We start from the raw sequence: 19,394 nt of genomic DNA, 5'->3' as shown, positions 1-19,394 counted from the left end.
AAGAGAGTACAGGCCTACTTCATGGAGGCAACAAATGCTATTGCCAGGAACAACTCGCTACTTGGCATCTTGTACAGGTATAGAATGTCGCTTACCCCTAGTGTAGTTCTGATTGACAGCTACCTGTATGATCGATGCAATTGCCCTGGGTTAAGAACTCAAATCAAAAAGATGCTGAAATCTCTTTTTGTCAAGGGTTGCAGACAACATGATATATCTGAAAAGTGTCTATGATGATACATGAATGAGCATTTAGGCGATCAGCCGTCGATTTCACAAAACTCTTCCTAACTTTAGACTAATCTTAGGGCTTGATCAACCCTGCACTATAGTGTGCAGACCTTAAGATTAATCTTAAGTTAGGACGAGACGAGTTACTCGTCCTAACTCGAGATAAGACAGTCTTAACTCTTGTGAAATCGCCCCCAGGAATCAGAAGGAGATGTGTTGATGACCAGGGGGCCGATTTCACAACGTGCTAAGACCGATCTTAACTGCAAGTTAATCTTAGTTGCTAAGTAAAATGTGATGTCACAATACAAACCACTATGGTAGAACTGACAATTTATCTTACGATGAATTTGAGTTCTTTGTGAAATCGAGTCCAGGCAGCGATATCAGATCGGAATGAATGATCGGTATTTTAATAAGATGATGGGAATGTTCCGTAGTGTGTTTGGGGGAGGGGGGGGGGATCAGGGAAGTGACATGCAGTACAGCTGTGTGGTTGGCTTTGCCAGTGTCAATTCCCTATAATAAACAAAGGAATTTTAAAGTGAAGGTATACATTTGGTAATCACTCGTTTACAATTAATGGCAACACAAAAGTTTGGTTAGGAGCCTATAGCAGTATAAAGCATTTTGAGAAACATTTCACTACAAAGTAATGTGGTTTTGTTAAAGCCATTGGACAGTTTCGGTAAACAGTATTGTCCAAAGGCCCACACTTCGTGTTTCACAACTTAAGACACTTAGGCTCAATCGGTCATCGGAGTCGTGAGAAGATAACGGGAAAACCCACCCTTGTTTTTGCATGTTTCGACGTGTCATGACATGTGTTTTCTGTAATTATTCTCGATATCGAGAATTGATAATTGTTTTAAGGTAAAGCATTTCATGGAATAATATTTCAAGAGAAGTCCTAATTACCATTACCTTTTGTAAACCCTGTAAGTTATTTGTAAATCTGTGAACTTTTTTTTTTCTGTTCCGAAAGTGTCCAATGGCTTTAACACATTTTTTATGCCCAAATTTTAATCTGAGAAATGTTACTGGTCACAAAAGGCTTCTTAGATTGTGTATTCTGAATTATTCTTCCTGAGTGGAAATATTTTTCTCTGGATTTTTGGCAATATCTCAAAAACGCCACAACCTCTTGACATGAAGTTTTACATTTCTATAGAAAACAATCGATCGTTGCCACAAACCAAATGTATACTTTGCCTTTAAAGCGTTTATCTAGGGTCTTGTTTGGTGATGCTGATTTATCGTCAAAATTATCAAGAAATAATAAATGAAAGTCACATGTGAAAGTGTCAGCTTGTCAGCAAAAAATACCGAAAAAATTAATTACATAAACGTTTTGTCGGGGTCATCACCAAAGCCTGGCTTTCACGGGCCTCCCTTGTCCCTGGTTTTGACCTTGGTGCCCCTTCAAAAGTTTCCTATGGACTTTAAGATTTTCCAATGGAAGTGCCTTTTGCAAAATGAAAATGGCCTTGCCATCTCAAAAATGAAATTTCCAGGCTTGCTTGAAAGGATTCGAAAAGGAAACGGGTGGAGAACTTTGGAAATATTGGAAAAGGTGCAGCAGACAAATGATCTGTTGACTGTTGGTGTGTGGTGTAATCTATGTATTTGGTGTCTTTTGAAAATGTTTTTTTTTCTCTCTGATTTTTTATATTTCTGTTTAACTGTAAAAAGCAAAACAGTCACGCATCACAAATATTTTATTTTTGTGGTAATCCTGTGCGGCAACCTTTCACTAGAACTCTCACAATGGTGACTTTCTCACCAATTTATGGTCCACTAACTCTGTACATCAACAAATAATTTCCTACACAGGCCAATATGGTACCCTCAACAAAGGACTTTGTTGAGAGCTGGGCTCAGTGATCATTAGGTGGAACAGTTTTGTGCTGGCATCTGACAAAGAAGTCACAGAAAAAGAAAAAAAAAAAACGCTTTTACAGTCGGTAGCTTTTTTACAAATTTGCCTTCATGGGATTGTACAACTCGTAGGAATCCAAGTGTAGTCTCCTGTAGGTGCAATGATATTAAATTACGCAATGTACAACAATGTTTATACACAATATTGGTGTTGAATTTGTCATGTATTTCTTATGTACACTCTAAAAACTAAAGAGTTGAATCCAACACTTGCATTAGTTCGATGAGTGACTACACTTTGAAAGTGTTGGATCCAGCGTTTTGTATGTTAAATCTAGCATTTTAAATGTTTGATCCAACGCAAAAAGGGTTAATTCAACAATTTAAGTGTTACTTCAACCTTTTTCCTTTGAATTGTTGGATCAGGTTGACGTAACACTTAAATTGTTGAATTAACCCTTTTTGCGTTGGATCAAACATTTAAAATGCTAGATTTAACATACAAAACGCTGGATGCAACACTTTCAAAGTGTAGTCACTCACCGAACTAATGCAAGTGTTGGATTCAACTCTTTAGTTTTTAGAGTGTACCGTAATTTCCTGAGGATAAGACGCTCGGCGGACATGACGCAGTACCCAAAAATGCATAGTTGCCACCATATATGCGTGACATGGTAGTTTGGCTAGAACCTTATTCTGGTACTTTTATTGTGCTTTAAAATCATCTTTTTGTGCTTTACGCAGCTACATGTACAAAATGTGGTCCTGGTCAGTGCCTTGGTGCCCCTTTAAATGTTCCATTAGAGATGTATACGTTGCCTCCTAGAGGTGCCCTTTATCAAGAAAAAAACAGCCCTGCCCCAACCCAACAAGAATGAAGTGTCACTGGATTGAGAACTTTAAGACCTTTTTATCTGAATTCATATTTTTTTTATAATTACGTGTGCGCCTTGGACTAAATCCCCCTGATTGCAAGATGTAAATGCTGGCAGCTCTTGTTTGGAAAAACCTATGGCTATGAATTTGGACGGCAGCCTGTGTACTCAACACAATTCCCCTCTTATTTCCATCAGCCAATGGCCTCATATATACACAATATTGTAAAGCACAAAGACGTCTAATGGTGGATGATTTCTTTGTTGTATGTGCCGAACTAACATGAACCGTACGTTGATAAAGAAGAAACACTCACAATAACACGTGCACATTCCCTACAAAGGACACGTCCAATACTAGAGTGTACACAAAGACAGCGTTAACATGCGTGCCGTATTGATCTATTTTGTCATCAGAGAGTTGATTACTAAACACTTCATGTGATTAAAATAAAAAGTAATAGGGGGAAAGGGCTAAGAGAGTGTGTGTGAATCACTCGCTGGATCAATCATTACCCAATGACAAAAAATGTTATAAACTAGCTGCTTTTTTTTGTTTGTATTTTAAAGACAGTGGACACCATTGGTAATTACCCAAAATAATTATTAGCATAAAACCTTACTTGTTTACAAGCAATGGAGAGCTGTTGATAGTATAAAACATTGTCAGAAATGGCTCCCTCTGAAGTAATATAGTTTTCGAGAAAGAAGTAATTTTCCACGAATTTGAGTTCAAGACCTCAGAATTAGATTTTGTGGTCTTGAAATCAAGCATCTGAAAGCACACAACTTCATGTGACAAGGGTGTTTTTTTCTTTCATTATTATCTTGCAACTTCGACCACCAATTTGGAAACTTGCGTTGTTCACTTTCAGACGGCTGGTGTATAATGAAGTGTAAAAATTCAAATGTCTGATGGCAGAAAATAAATGAAATTTTTTTAAAAGGTCCTGTATTTGAACAGAAATTCTTGTTTTACTCCACCAGATCTTTGGGAAAATGGGTTGTCCACTTTTGGTCCTTACCCACCTCCCATCCGTCCGTCCTTCTCTTTCAATCCTCCTCCCAGGGGTGGATTTCACAAAGAGTTAGGACAAGTTTCTTGTCCTAACTTATGACTAGCCTTACTCTTTTAATGTAAACGAGTGAAACTTTCATGCTGTTGTCTGAGTGGTGTCAGTTTAGCTCTTTTGAGAGTGAAAGTCAGTCTGTGTCACTCTTTTTAAGTGAAATTGGAACGAATTTCACTCTAAATAGAGTTGAAAGTACCCGTCTTTCACTCCGAGAAGAGTTGCTCGCCATATGGCTCTTTGCAAGAGTGATATGGCGAACAAAACAAGTGGTTTTTCACTCTTTTACATTAAGAGAGCAATTTTTTACTAACTCCTGAAGAGTCCTAGCACTAGTCCTAAGTTGGGACTGTATCTTTGTGAAGTGGATACCTAGTTCATCTGTGAACTAATATACTGCAGATTAATAGTATTAATCCATTCAAAATTAAAATGCCTTGCAATAAAGTATTGCATTCCTCAGTTTTAAACTGTGTAATGAAATGGTTTAACGATCCTTTATACACGTATGGGTTTATGATTCATATTTATTTTATGTGAACGTCCTGGTACAGATCCTGGTTAATTATTAATTTGTATGTGGCATAATGCTAATTGTAGATTACACCTCATCACACAATGAGTGATTGTGTACCCATAATAATAATAATAACAAGTTCTTATCTTGACCCAATTCACCCGGGCCCAATTTCATAGCGCTGCTGAACGGTAAGCAAATTTTTGTGCTTACTGTAGCAGAAAACATGTCCACCATTCCTTTTAAACTATTTGCAAACATGGAGAAATGTTGTCGTACTAGTGTGTAAAAAAAAAAATATTCGCTACCCACATTTTGTTTCACACGCAAGTTTTTATGTCAACCTCTACTAATTGTGCTGGCAAAATCTTGCCAGAACTTCTTTGTGATTAAGTGAAAATAAAACGTCAATGGTTCATTGGGATTCATTGTGAGGAAGGCTCGTCAACTCTTTATATGGCCCCATAAAAATAGTTTGGATCTGGATGATTCGTTAGTTGGAACCAAAACCTTGAACAACCCATGGTTCCAGTTCCAGATCATCACATTTTAAAGAGATAATTGGAAAGATCCTTTGACTGTCGTATGATTGATTTTTTTAAATCCAGATGTCAGTGTTAACTTTCCTTTGTTGCATGAGCTGAATGAAAGTTATAAAATGGACTTAAGCCCGGTTCATTACTTCCTGCGAATGCGAATGCGAAGCGAATCTTGACGTCACAAATTTGCAACGAACAATTCGCAGCAGTTGCCCTCTGCTCTACTCCCTTGCGAATAATCGCTGCAAAAGGAGGGTGTGACGTCAAATTCACGTCAAATTCGCTTCGCATTCGCATTTGCAGGAAAGTATGAACCGGGCTTTATGATATCAAAATTTACAATAATAAATTTGGGTACTGCCTAATTTAAAAACAAAAGGGTTTTTGGGGCAATCATATCTGATTTTTATTTTATCAAAAACATTAAAGGCAAAGTGTTAATTGTTTGATTCAGAAATGATATTCTTACTAATCCAGTCTGATTTATGATTTTAGAAAAAAAAAAAAAAAAAAAAAATAATGAGAATAATGTAAAGCAAAGATTTTATTTGATAAAGAAAAAGTTCTTCGTTTGTTGTGTTTTCTTGCTGGGAACTTAAGTGTGGAAATTACAAATGCAATTCACTTTCTTAAAGGATTGGGTTACTTTTTGTAACACAAAACACAATGTTCACAGATTAACATAAACTTACACAGTTTGAAGACAATGATAGTAGAAAGCTTCCCTTAAAATGTTTCTTGCTGAGGTGCTGTATTTTTTTTGAGAAATGAGTAAAACATTGTCACGAAAATGACAGTTGCTTAAACTTCAAATTGTCATAAAAGCACATCAAATTACTTGGGACAAAAAGCAAAAGGGGTTTCTGACAGCTTAGTTTGTCTACTTTACATGAAATAATCATTTGAAAGCATTTCACCAAATTTTGAAATTCATGCCAGTGCAACATTCCTGAGGCGTTAGCCATGTACATGTACAGTATTCAATTCAATTCAATTCAATTCAACGAACATTTATTTCCACAAAGGGTAATCACTTAATAAGAAAACAAAATGTATGTACTGTCCAAGTTGGGCGTACATGTATGTCTTTCATAGTTAACTATGGTTTATTATTTCTTGTTTAAATGTCATCGCAGCATCCTGCTGAAATGCGACATAATTCACAATCGTTAAAAATATGACAGAAGTTATTAATATTAAAAGCATTACAATAGAAAAAAGGAAAAATATGATGAAACCCATCATTGTTCATTGTACACATTCTTACATCTTCGCTTCATGACCAATTCTGTACGTGCATGTAATACATAAACCCATCCTCCTAAATATGGTTTATTTTATGTATTCCTCTTCATAGGAGGTCTGAATCTGATTGGATACCGATAACGAAATGCCAGTACATAAAGATCATGATCTACAAGTACATGTACTATACAAAGCGCAACACGATTCATCTCACTACATGTCTGACTTGCTCCAATTGCTCTAAGACCGCATCAATCCATAGAAATTAGACTACAGATCCTCCCCCTGATCCAGTCATTTCCAGCTGCCTGGATATCGTTGTTCCTCAAGTCGCCTTTACAGTCCCCCCCCCCACCAAGACTTCTCCCTTGGATTCCGAGGGTCTAAGGGGAGAGCAGGCGAACAGATCCAGCATCTGACCCCGCGGCATAGCTTTTAATGAAATCCTACAGAAACACTCGTGTTTTTTTTCTCCCCATCATCTCTTCCTTTTTAATCAAAGGCATGCCGGTTGACTGAGAGCCGACGAAATGGCTGCCGATCCTCGGTAATGATTGCCTGTTTCTGTGTAATGTGTGCGTGAGGCGGGGTTGGGCTGTTTGTTCTGTGATACCGACTCTCGGATAGGAGAGCCTGTTTGGACTCAAATGTAGGAGGGCAGCGCTGTAGGAATTAGGATGGCTTGGTTTGGCAAGAGGTCAGTGCACTTTACCTGGCTAATGAGATCTCACAGTTGGGGCTTATTGTCTTGTGTGTAGGGATTACCCTGAACTATACTTCAGTGATTTGCCAGCGGTACTACAAATAGAGTTAGCTTGTCATTTTATTAGGCTGCCGGCTTTTTCGCGATGCCGATTTCACATTATCAAATAAGGATGCTTTTTAAAGGCACTGGACACTATTGGTAATAACTCAAAATAATTGTTAGCTTAAAACCTTACTTGGTAACGAGCAATGGAGAGCTGTTGATAGTATAAAACATTGTAAAAAACGGCTCCATGCTCTGAAGTAACTTAGTTTTCGAGAAAGAAGTGATTTCTGACTGAAATATTTTAATTAAATTTGAGACCTCAGCTAAGGTGAAGTCTCAAATTCAAGGCATCTGAAAGCACAGAACTTGTTTGACAAAGTTACTTTTTCTTCCATTATTCTCTCGCAACTTCGACAACCAATTGAGTCATAATTTTCACAGGTTTGTTAGTTGATGCATATGTTGAGATACACAAAGTGAGAAGATTTGACAATAACCACATTACTTGTGTCCAGTGCCTTTTAAACTGAACTACTACACACTGTAGACAAGTGATATTTGAAGATGCACACGAATTTGATTAATGTATAAAAGAAGTTCAATGGCAGGTACATGTACAACCATAGTGTAAATGTAAATCTCTTAACACTTTAACACTGACGTCAGGTAACTTTGTCACAGCATCTTGATTTCAAATCAGTGGTTCAGGAATACTTTTGACTCTATGAATGTCATTTGTAATTGGAAAATATTTCATTGACTAGTTCTCAAGCGATGTTAATTAGAATACCTTAGATGCCCTTTTCCTACATGTAGGACTACTATAGCCCTTTTTATAAACTATAGTTGCTAGGGACATCGGGGTGCTTCCAGCTGATCTTCCCATTTAATGAAAGATAGACAGGGATTGGCGAGCCTCAACATAAATCTGACCTCGGTCTACTAGAGAGAGAGAGAGGTACTATAGTTAATACCCGAGAGATTCCCGGGAACTTTTGGTTGATCTTTTCACACTACAAAAAATACTCTTAACTTATTACCAGGAAATAGTTAACCCCGCTCGTGAGAGGTTTTTTTGTGCATATTTCTTGGAAGTAGTACTCCTGGGACCATGGTGTGACAAGGGTGTTTTATCTTTCATTATTATCTTGCAACTTTGGCATCCAATTGAGCTCAAATTTTCACAGGTTTGTTATTTTATTAATATATGTTGAGATTTACCAAGTGAGAAGACTGGTCTTTGACAAGTACCAATAGTGTCCAGAGTCTTTAAAGTAAAATTAGGATTGGTACGGAAACAAAACTTGTCTAAGATCACAGATTTACATAAAAAACATGGTTTTAAAATGATGATGATATGTAGAAAACATCCCTTGAAATATTTCTCTCTAAAATGTCTTATTTTATGAGGAATAAATGAAACTAAGTTCCTGTTTGGAGTTTATCATCCAGCGAGCTTTTTATTCACTTTTTAAAATAATTTTTATCGATGTCATGCAAAATGTGTACCGGTAATCTTTTTTCTGTCTGAAATGTCATATTTTTAAAATTAATTTCTCGTTTGGAGTTTATCGCTCATTGAGCTATTTATTCACTTAAAAAAAAAAGTGATGTAAAATGTTTAGGCCTAATCGTTTTCCCCCACTATTTTCTCGTGACCCAGATGGCTGATAAAACTCGGACAGGTTTTCCAGTTTTTGTTTGTACATGGTTGATTCATAATGGTGGATAACATCAAGTGCTTACACTGCCAGCAACTGTTTTGTTTGCAAAAACCAATTCTGTAATGCTCCATTATATGAAGGTCTATTTCCCTCCACCATGAGGCGCACAGTTTAAGCACACCAGCACAACAGTGAACTGGGTTTTGAATTATTTTCTCTCGCACATATATTCCGTTCCCCTTTTAGAAACCTTTACAGTGTTACTGTATAAACCCGTCCAAAGTTTGCACTCTATACTCCTTCACCACACCATGATACAATATTCCATCACAAACCAACCCCTAAGGCCAAACAAAAATTAAAACAAGATTAGCGCCCCTGCCTGCTTCCTTTTTAAAGGGTCTGGGGTGGATTTCACAAAGGTAGTCCTAACTTAGGACTAGTCTTAATAGACAATGCTAAGAGGTAGGACTGGTCCTAAGTTATGATGAGTTACTGGTCCTAACTTAGGACCAGTCCTATCTCGTAGCATTGCCTAGGACTAGTCCTAAGTTAGGACTACCTTTGTGAAATCTACCCCAGGGAACTTTTTGTAGGAGACAAAACACAGATTTGTCCACAGATTTACTTTAAATTTACACAGTTTGAAAATAATGACGGTAAAAAGCTTCCCTGAAAATGTTACTTGCACAGGTGCTCTTGTTTTTGAGAAATGAGTAAAACGAGTCACAAAAATAATGTTTGTCTCATTGTTGGGAGTGTCAGTGAGACGAAAATTATTTCAGCATGTAAAACATGTTTAACATTTAAACTATATTCACTCATTTCTCAAAAACTACAGCACCTCAGCAAGTGATATTTATTTTAAGGGAAGCTTTCTGCTATCATTATCTTCAAACTGTGTAAGTTTAATGTAAATCTGTGGACATTGTGTTTTGTTTTACAAAAAGTACCTTGATGTTTTTTTATATCAATGTTTTCTCCATGTTTGAACAATCTCAGCAGAAATGTTTTTTTTAATTTTTTTTTTTTAACTTGTCTAAAAAAAAAAGTGTTTGGAGGCCATTTTGAAAAAAAAAAAAAAAATGAAACCCTCATTGCTTCCTCTTTTCAAAAAGGGAGGTCGCTATACATGTTTTTCGTTTGTTTTGGCCTTACCCCCAAGACCCCTGAAATAGCTCTGACTTCCCACTAAGCAAACACCCAGGGGATGGGTCCCCTGCTGCAGGGGCCTTTCTCCTGTCTTATTGACAGCAATTTAAATATCAACTCTATCCCCTGTTCCCATTGTTGAGTTCAGTGTGCTCTACCTATGAGACCATTTCCGTATCAAGAGTTCCACTCAATGTTTGTGGGAAAAATCCGAAACCCATTCTTTCTTTCTTTTTTCTTTAGAGCCTGTTTTTTTTTTTTTTTTTTTTTACTTTTTTTTTTTGTTTACTACATTTCTATTTTTTTTTTCCCAGATTCTTTGGCTCGACGTGATTTGGATGAGGGCATTTGTTGAATAAAATACGAAGTGCTTTTTGCTGAGCTGCGGCATTATGAGATGTGTATATTTCGTTTGTGGCGGGGTTGACCTTTAACGGGTTTTGCTGTTTGGCGTTAAACCAGAGTGCCCACATTCTGTAGGCACTTAATATTATTATTAACATGACATTCTTGTTTAAATCATGACCCGTTTATTTGGTTGCACACATCACTTGTGTATTGCATCATGTGAAAAATAATAACATGTTCAAAAGCCAGCCAGGCTCTCCTTGTAAAATCCTTGACTATAGGATACAGGTAGACACATGTAGAACAAATTTTGTGAAAATTTGGACTCAATTTTCATCAAAGTTGCATGAGAAAAATGAACGAAAAACACTAAAATTGGTGTGCTGTCAGACGCCTAAAAAAAGTTTCAAGGGTAGAATAATTTTTGTTTTTACATAAAATTTAAATAAACAAATAAAAAGTGGTGTAATGTTAGGCCCTAGATACATTTTTGTTGCTAGAATTATCCCTAGAGATATTTGTGTATACTACAAAGTATATTACTCCACGGACTTTGGTTACCTTGTTAGAGTTCACACATGTAGGCTATTGTTTTACCATGTTTAATAAACTACCAGCCAAACTTGAACTCTGCAGCACCTTCCTGTGTATTGATCGGCCAGTGCAATATATGAAGGTTAAACGCATCGCAACTATCGCATCTGGTGATCAACCGCTCCGATGTCCAATAACTTGTGTCAGTTCCGTATCCCCTGTGGCTTTTGTTTACAGGCGCCAGTAGTCTTAGTTTCAGGACCTTCATCAAACTATTTTAATAATAATAAAAATTAAAAATAATTATTATAATACAGGGGGGGGGCTTATAAAGCACGTTCCACAGGAGGTGTCATTGTTTGTTTTGCTTCACCCAGCGGTGTTTTGCTTCAAGGTTTTTTAAGAGTATATTCATACTTCCAGAGGGAAGGGCAGCAACAGTGCGTGGGAAATGGGTACCATAGTTCCAATGAAGATCATAGTGTGTATGTGAAATAATTGTAGTACCCAGAAAATAGGTACGATAGCACTTGCAAAATGAGTACCATAGTACCCGGGAAATGGGTATTATAGTGCCTGGGAAATAGGTATTATAATACCTGGGAAATGGGTACCATAGTTCCAATGAAGATCATAGTGTGTGTGTGAAATAATCGTAGTACCTAGAAAATAGGTACCGTAGCACTTGCAAAATGGGTACCATAGTACCCGGGAAATGGGTATCATAGTGCCTGGGTAATTGGTATAATAATACCTGGGAAATGGGTACCTTATAGTGCCCAGAAAAAGGGGAACATTATCATAGTAGTGCCCCATGAAGTGGGTACCATAGTACCCGAGAAACGGGGTCATGTTCCACAGTAACCGGGTAATGGCTCAAATTACGTTGAGGTAAAATACATTTTATAATTCTCTATTATGCTTTATCGAAAGCTCCTGTGAGTGAGGCTTCTATTGCCATGTATTTTATGAGTGATTACCAGTACCTTCTCTTCAAGTGTGATTTAAAGCTCAACCAAATGTTTCTAGGAAATTCCCTGAATATTCCTCCAGTGTGATATTTAAAAAAAAATATTGTTGCTCTCCGCTGGTTTATTTCTGTCATGTCAATCACATCAGTCATGGATCAATAGTATTAAATCCAAAGGCCAGTTTGTAACTGTCGTACAAACATTCATTTGTTGAAGTTACCTTGCAGTATTTTATGGCTTTGAGAATACATATTGACGGTCAGTCATTGATTGTACTTGAGAATCAGTATGATGTGTCGTTCCTTATATCCACAGCCTACAGCAAGGTCTAACACACAGTGCTACAAATTCACAACAATTTCATTCTGATTCTTAAAGGCAGTGGTAATTACTCAAAATAATTATCAGCATAAAACCTCATTTTGGTAACGAGTAATGGGGGAGAGGTTGATAGTATAAAACATTGTGAGAAACGGCTCCCTCTGAAGTAACGTAGTTTTCAAGAAAGAAGTCATTTTCCACGAATTTGATTTCGAGACCTCAGAGTTAGAACTTGAGGTCTCGAAACCAAGCATCTGAAAGCACACAACACCGTCTGACAAGGGTGTTGTTTCTTTCTTAGTTATCTCGCAACTTCGACGACCAATTGAGCTCAAATTTTGTTATTTTATGCATATGTTGATATACATAAACTGTGAAGACTAGTCTTTGACAATTTCCAAGTGTCCAGTGTCTTTAAAGTGATACGTTATAAAATGCATTGGTAAAAAAGTTACGTTTAAAAAGTTAAAAATGATCCCCACAAATGTGCCTCGAAATTGCACGGTTTTCTTATGTGTCATGACCTGGCATACCCATTTGTGTAGTTAAATTTTTGACTCCACAAAATGGCAGACCGTGTTGGAAAGTAAAAGGAAAACCACGCAACTTGGAGGCATATTTGTGTGGATCATTATACCTTTAAAACACCTTTCTAACCAAATGCATTTCGTAACAAGAAGTTGCAAATGCTTTTCAAAGACCAAGTCACCCGATCCGAGGTACATTGTAATGTGTTCCTTTAATGCAACAGCTCCTATTCTTAATGGCTTACTTCAAGGCAGCATTCAAGGGAAATTTATACCTTTGAGTTATATTCAATCGAACATGAGATTAAAATTATATGTTTTTCTTCTTCTCTGCATTGAAAATGCACTCAAAGCCACTTGTTGATTGAAGGATTCTTGCTGCTTGTATTTCTCACAGCATGTGGGTTTTTAAATTTGTACTTTAGGCCCCAATAAACCAAAAACATGTTAAGCAACCCTGTCCGCTTCTTTTTTAGAGGCCGCCTCCATTTAAAGAAAACAAAAAGTTAAAATAATATTTCAACGATCCCATAAACATCCCAACCGTTTGTATTAAAAAATGTGTCTGGCGGCCATTTTGAAGAAGAAAAAATAACCCTCACCTTCCTTTTTTCAAAAAGGCTGGTTACTAAACATGTTTTTATTATTATTTGCCTCGGTGAATTACACTCGCTCAGAGCTCATGCATCTTTCACAAATCCTGGCTTTTCCCCAAAATATCACGGACCAGATGTTTGTGGTCTACATGTATTGTTAATTGTCAAACACACATTGCACAATACTTGTTTATCCACATTCTGCTGAATTGCTTTGTCATACATCTTTTCCATTTCCATTTTTATGTACGTCACTTTTTTCCTACTGATAGTTTAAACCATACAAAAATATGCACACATTATGTACTTTTCTCTCCGTGTCTTTCACCTCTGTGGAATCATGGATTAATCTTAGAAATACACAATGTTGAATGAATAATAAATAGGGTAGATGGCCTTAGCTTTCGATCCAAACCGGACCTTCTTCAGAGGCATAAAACAATGTTGAATGAATAGATACAGGTCTGTTCTGTATGCTTCGTGTTTGAAAGGGCAAGGGCACCAAGGCATTTTCTCCTTGGTAAAGGGCACCCTCTGAGGAAATTGTAAATTTCTACTTGAGCATTTCAAGGGCACCAAGGCAATGAACAGGGGGCATGGCAATCTCCTTCGCTACATTTTGTCCAGGTCTGGACCTTGTAGCTAGCTGCACACATGTAGCTACCCATCCAGAAATCCTTTTAAGGTAAACCTCATGTAAATCACATGTAAAAACACTTAGATCCAGACCCTGATAAGGGATTACACCTGTGCCCAATTTCATAGAGCTGCTAAGCACACAAATTTGCTTAGCATACAGTTTCTGCCTTGATAAAAACAGGTTTACCAACCAAATGTCCATTTGTTAAACATATTGCTTGTTATTCAGCTGTTTTGCTTATCCCGAAAATCACATGGAAATTTGGTTGGTAATCCAGTTTTTATCAAGGCAATTGCTAAGCAATTTTTTGTGCTTAGCAGGTTATGAAATTGGGCCATGAAATTGGGTCCCCAATAGCTAATCCTGTGTAATTTAAGATATCCAGTGGTTAAATTGAGTTAAATTGAGACCATAAACTGTTGCTAATGGTTCTGTTTATTTATGGTGGTTGACCTTTTAATGGGGACACTTTATGGTGGTAGGATGTGGCCAACCTTGGTCCTTGCTTTATGGGCCAATAGACCATGTGTAATGATGCCTAACATAAACGTTAATGTACTGTAAGAACCAAGCTATGTACATAGGATCATGAAGGAATAAATTAGAATCCATGGTAGGATGAAGTGCAACAGGGGCCCAATTTGCATGTTATAAATTTAAACATTCTGTAAATTAAGAGTTTTATTGTCCGTGTAGTAGGGTTTGGGTTTTCTACCCCTACTACATTGTACATCCGCATCATAAATATACAGAAATTTAATTTTCATTGCCACATGCACTGTATAAGAATAAAACAATGATTAGTTAAAGACAAATGATCACAACATGATACAGATTAAAAGGACAGAAATATACACCAGGGATTTTGTTATTCACGATGCAATATTCCGCAACTGAAACTTACATCATTGTATTGTAAAGATTACACCTGATGTGCAATGCCCATAGGGAGGGACCTTGATGTGGTGTTCATTCATGTATCAGGGGTCGAAATTAAGTGTATTTCCATGGTTGTCAGCAGGGCTAGTGACCAATAATTTTTAGTAGCCCTGATTAGATTTTGGTAGCCCGAAAGACACATTATGTCTCGCGTCACGGCTCAAACTTTACAATACACCAATAACATAGTTCTTTATTGTTTGTGATGATGATTTTTGCATTATTTTTCCACTAGCCCGTCGGGCTATCAAGCTGGAAAAATGAGTAGCGCGGCTGTAAATGTGGTAGTCCCGGGCTAGCGGGCTAGTGGCAATTTCGACCCCTGTGTATGCATGATGTGGAGTAAACTATGTATAAGTGTACATATTTTAATAATAATAATGGTCGGTTTTTATATACGTGATGCTTCATTTTCTAGGGGCGAGAATGCTACTAAGGCAAGCTTGTTTTGGGGAGACTTTGTCAGGGTGAGCTTTCCAGTGGGCGAGATGACTGGCTTTCGTACTTGTTCATTGTACATTTGTGTATATTTCTTTGTGTGCTTGTTATTTACTTTTTTTTTTAATAAAGCCAAGTAAAAAAATATACCAGTTGATCGTCCGGATTTTTTCAAAAAGAGAAGGATGAGGGCCTTTATTTTTTATTTTTTATTTTTTTATTTTTTTTTCAAGATGGCCGCTAAGTATTTCAAATCAAACAGGCCAACAATATTCTTCAGTTTGAACCCACCGCAAATTTGTTTCATGAGGACCCAGGTTAACAGGGTCGGATTATTACACTAAAAAGATTTGCTAAATAGGCGTTCACTAATTTTGTTAAATGAAACAGGTGGTTACATGTGTTCGAGAGCATCACGCTAGAATCAGGAAAAAGCATCTAGGCCAGTCTTTTTGAAAGGATGGATAAAAAATAAAAAAATAAAAAAAAAACTTTTTTATTATTGTTATTCTTTTTATTGTAAATACATACAAAAAATTTTTTTTAAAAAGGATGCGGCCCCAAAAAAGAATGCGGGCGGGGATGGTTAACTGGAATTTGTTTTCATTTGGCCTGTTTAATTACATGTATACCTTACATATAACTTAGTGTTTGTGTTCAGTTGGAAATTGTATAATATACAATAATTTCAAGCTCATTATTTGCCGCACGAGCCACACACATGAAGTGAATGTGCGATTTAAATGAAGGCCAGCAACCTGTATGGATCTACATTATGTACTTCAATCTTGAATTCAGTTAGGGGCATCTGGTGATGTTAAACACAAATTCAAACTTGCATGAGCACGCTCTTTACGTCATGAGGGCTGGGAAATAGTCCAGGGGCTGTTTCCAAACCTTGACGTAAACCTACATGTGGGCTCCATGATTACTGTTTCTGGCTTTTGGACTTCGTTTGATTGTTGTAAACACCGTGCACATAAAATGCTCCAAACTGACACATTTTTAAAGACAATCGCTTAGGCCTTTTTTTTAATATATATATTTTTTTTCCGCAGAGATTGTTAACAAAAATCATTTGTTTTTTGTTGTTGAAAACAAAACAGAAAAATTTCAAAAGGAGGTGCCTCTAAAATGGAAGCGGTGGGGACGCTTAACATGTTTTTATTTTTATTTGGCCTTACCACAAACTACAGCATACAGTTTAAAATAAGAACTAACAAAATGGCTGCACGCCGAGCTGCATAAGTAGGCTTGTGCGCCCTCTATTTCCTCTCAGGTCTACGGCAAAACCGTATTTAATTTTTTTTAAATGAATAAGATAAAACTAACCATTGTTTTTTCATTTTTGTCTTCCTTTTTTTTGTCTAGCTGTGTCCACCCTGTGTGATTTTAAGACCCTCAGAGATCATTACCGTTACCGTACACCAGTGCAGAACAATCTCATTACCCCAGCCTCTAGGAGTCAATGCATCCAGGTCCAATACAGCCAAGCAAGCACTGATTTGAAGGTAAGAACTCATTGATTCAGTCGATGCGGAGCATCGGATGATGGCCCTACCCTCCGAACACTTTGGTCCTCCATTGCTGTACGCAGAGTTCCAGCTAAAATAGCTGTTTTGTGGTCTGCCAAAGGGAACAGTGTCCCTGTCCTTTAACACAACACACAGCACCAATGGCTTTACGTCCCATCCAAAGGACGAAGTATCATGGTTAGGTGTCATGACCGGGACTCGAACCCACACTCTGCTCATCTGAATTACCAGAGTTTGAATTTGGTGCTCTTAATCGCTCTATGGACAGTATAGATAAAAGCATATTTAGTAAAATCTTACCAAAACACAGTCTCTAACGTGAATAAAATGGAGACATCCATCCTTTAGTTGGCGCTTGAGCTGTTGGATGTTGAATAAAATAAAATAAAAACAAATAAATAAGGAAAAACATACCTCCAAAACCAAGAGAACAATATTAATAGGTGTTTACCAGTTTGAAGAAAAAACACACCTAATAATAAATAAATAATAATAATTAAAGACACTGGACACTATTGGTAATTGTCAAAGACCAGTCTTCTCACTTGCTGTATCTCCTGTGTTTTAAATAAATCTGTAAATCTTGATATAGAGAATTTATAAGGTTTTAATGTTTTCTCAAAAAGTAACGCATTTCATGGAATATGATTTCAAGAGCAGTCTTTTACCATTACCTTCTGTAAACCCTGTAAGTTAATTGTAAATCTGTGAACTTTTAAATTGTTTTCTGTTCCGAAAGTGTCCAATGGCTTTAACCACTTTTATATAGTGCATATCCCACTACAGATTAAACATGTCCCTAATCGCTGTAGAGAAAAAACACATCAGAAAACAAATCCAAGATTCAAGATGTACTAGGTATCAAACAAAAATGCATGAATTATACGTTAAAGAAGTGTGTCTTTAAAGCAATCTAATTAAGCACCTAATTAAGCAGAGAGTCACAAATCTTTTTTTTTTTAAGTGTGTGTGGGGGGGCTGGTTAAAATAATAAACTTTGTTTATGGTGACCGGCAATTGATTGGTTTTGAAATTGTGTAAAGGAACCCATAAAAACGCATTAAAAAAATCCATAAAAATGCAATAGTATACCACAGTTTCCCAACTGCCAAACCTGTACACATGGACGCTGATAATATTGGTTTGACCTCGAGTCAACCATAGACTTAGCCTGTCTTTGCAGCAGGAACTTCACCGGACAAACTTTGGCTGGACAAACCATGGATTTTTTTAAAAAGGATTTGTGGGCGGTTTGGATTTCTCAGGATATAAACATTTTAAAAAAGAAGTTCGGATTGAATTTTTTTCTCAATTGATTAATGCTGAGGGTGTATTTTTTTTATAACTAAAGGGAAGATGGTGTTCTTTGTTCATTTGGTTTTTTTTAAATGATTTTTAACGCAATGTTAACCCTAGTTCAACAGTTTAAAAGATAAATTAAAATCTTAAAGGATTGTTGGTTTTCGTTTAGGTTTTCGTTTACGTTCTGGTGCAGACCTACTGAGATAAAAATTGTTATAGCAATGTCAAACGTATTAAAATGGTAATTACATATATACCATATGTACCATAACTGGTAAATTTGTTTTACATGCTAAAACTTACACAAACATTTTTGTGTGTGAAATTGTTTCACTCATTTCACAAAAACTATAGCACCTCATCAAGTAATATTTCAAGGGAAGCTTTCTACCATCATTATAAACTGTGTAAATTGAATGTAAATCTGTGGACATTTGTTTCTTCTTTTAATATCAATTAATGAACCACAGGGGAAACTGACTGATGGGTAAATTATTGTGTTGAACAAAAACAAATTCACTAGAGTGGAATCGAACAAAATTAATCTAAGGAGAGTTGATTTTGATCAACCTCTCTGTGCTTTGGCTTTTAAACCTTGCTCAGGACATCTTTGAGAAGTTGAAGGAGTACCATGAAGATGAAGTCACCGTCTCCAATCTCTGTCAGAGCATCAGTCTCTCCAGACTCAACTGTGACACGGACTCCTCCGAGTATGACATTGAGTTTCCAAGAGTGAGTATCGTCTTCTTTGTCTTGTCCAAGTTGCCCCTCAGTTCAGAGCTGCCAACTCTCCTTGATTCTTTGCAGAAAGTTTTCTTGAAACTACATGTACACAAAATTGTCCATGTTTTGAAAATCTCCCCGAGTATGGAACCTTTTTTTTTGCCTACAGTGTATTAGTTGAATGTACATGAAGCCTCTATGCTTCATTTTTAAAAGGGCAAGGGCACCAAGGCATTATCTCCTTGGTCAAGGGCACCCTATGAGGAAATAATAAATTTCTACCGGAGCATTTCAAGGGCACCAAGGCAATGACCAGGGGGCATGGAGGCAATCCCCTTCATTGCCTCAGTGAAGTATCCGGGCCCAATTTCATAGAGTTGCTTAGCAAAAAAAATTGCTTAGCTCGAAATTTCCTCCTTGATAAAAACAGGACTACATGTACCAACCAAATTTCCATTTGTTGCATATTGCTTGTTACAGGTATTCAGCTGTTGTTTGCTTATCCTGAAAATCACGTGAAAATTTGGTCGGTAATGCTGTTTTTATGAAGGCAAAAATTTCATGCTAAGCAAATTTTTGTGCTTAGCAGCTCTATGAA

The 19,394-nt window shown here is 36.9% G+C and overlaps 1 protein-coding gene across 1 annotated transcript in view; it reads left to right on the top strand.

Moving 5' to 3' along the window:
- Positions 1-19,394, top strand: part of LOC139947069 (uncharacterized) — a 57,398-nt gene that overhangs the window by 12,913 nt on the left and 25,091 nt on the right. Inside the window, 2 exon segments of the mRNA XM_071944903.1 lie at positions 16,608-16,747; positions 18,677-18,805. Of these exon segments, the coding sequence (XP_071801004.1) occupies positions 16,608-16,747; positions 18,677-18,805 (269 nt within the window).

This window comes from Asterias amurensis, chromosome 14 (genome assembly GCF_032118995.1).
Source record: "Asterias amurensis chromosome 14, ASM3211899v1".
Taxonomy (NCBI): domain Eukaryota; kingdom Metazoa; phylum Echinodermata; class Asteroidea; order Forcipulatida; family Asteriidae; genus Asterias; species Asterias amurensis.
Note: the sequence above shows the minus strand (reverse complement) of the source record. Positions and strands in the feature narration are given on the sequence as shown.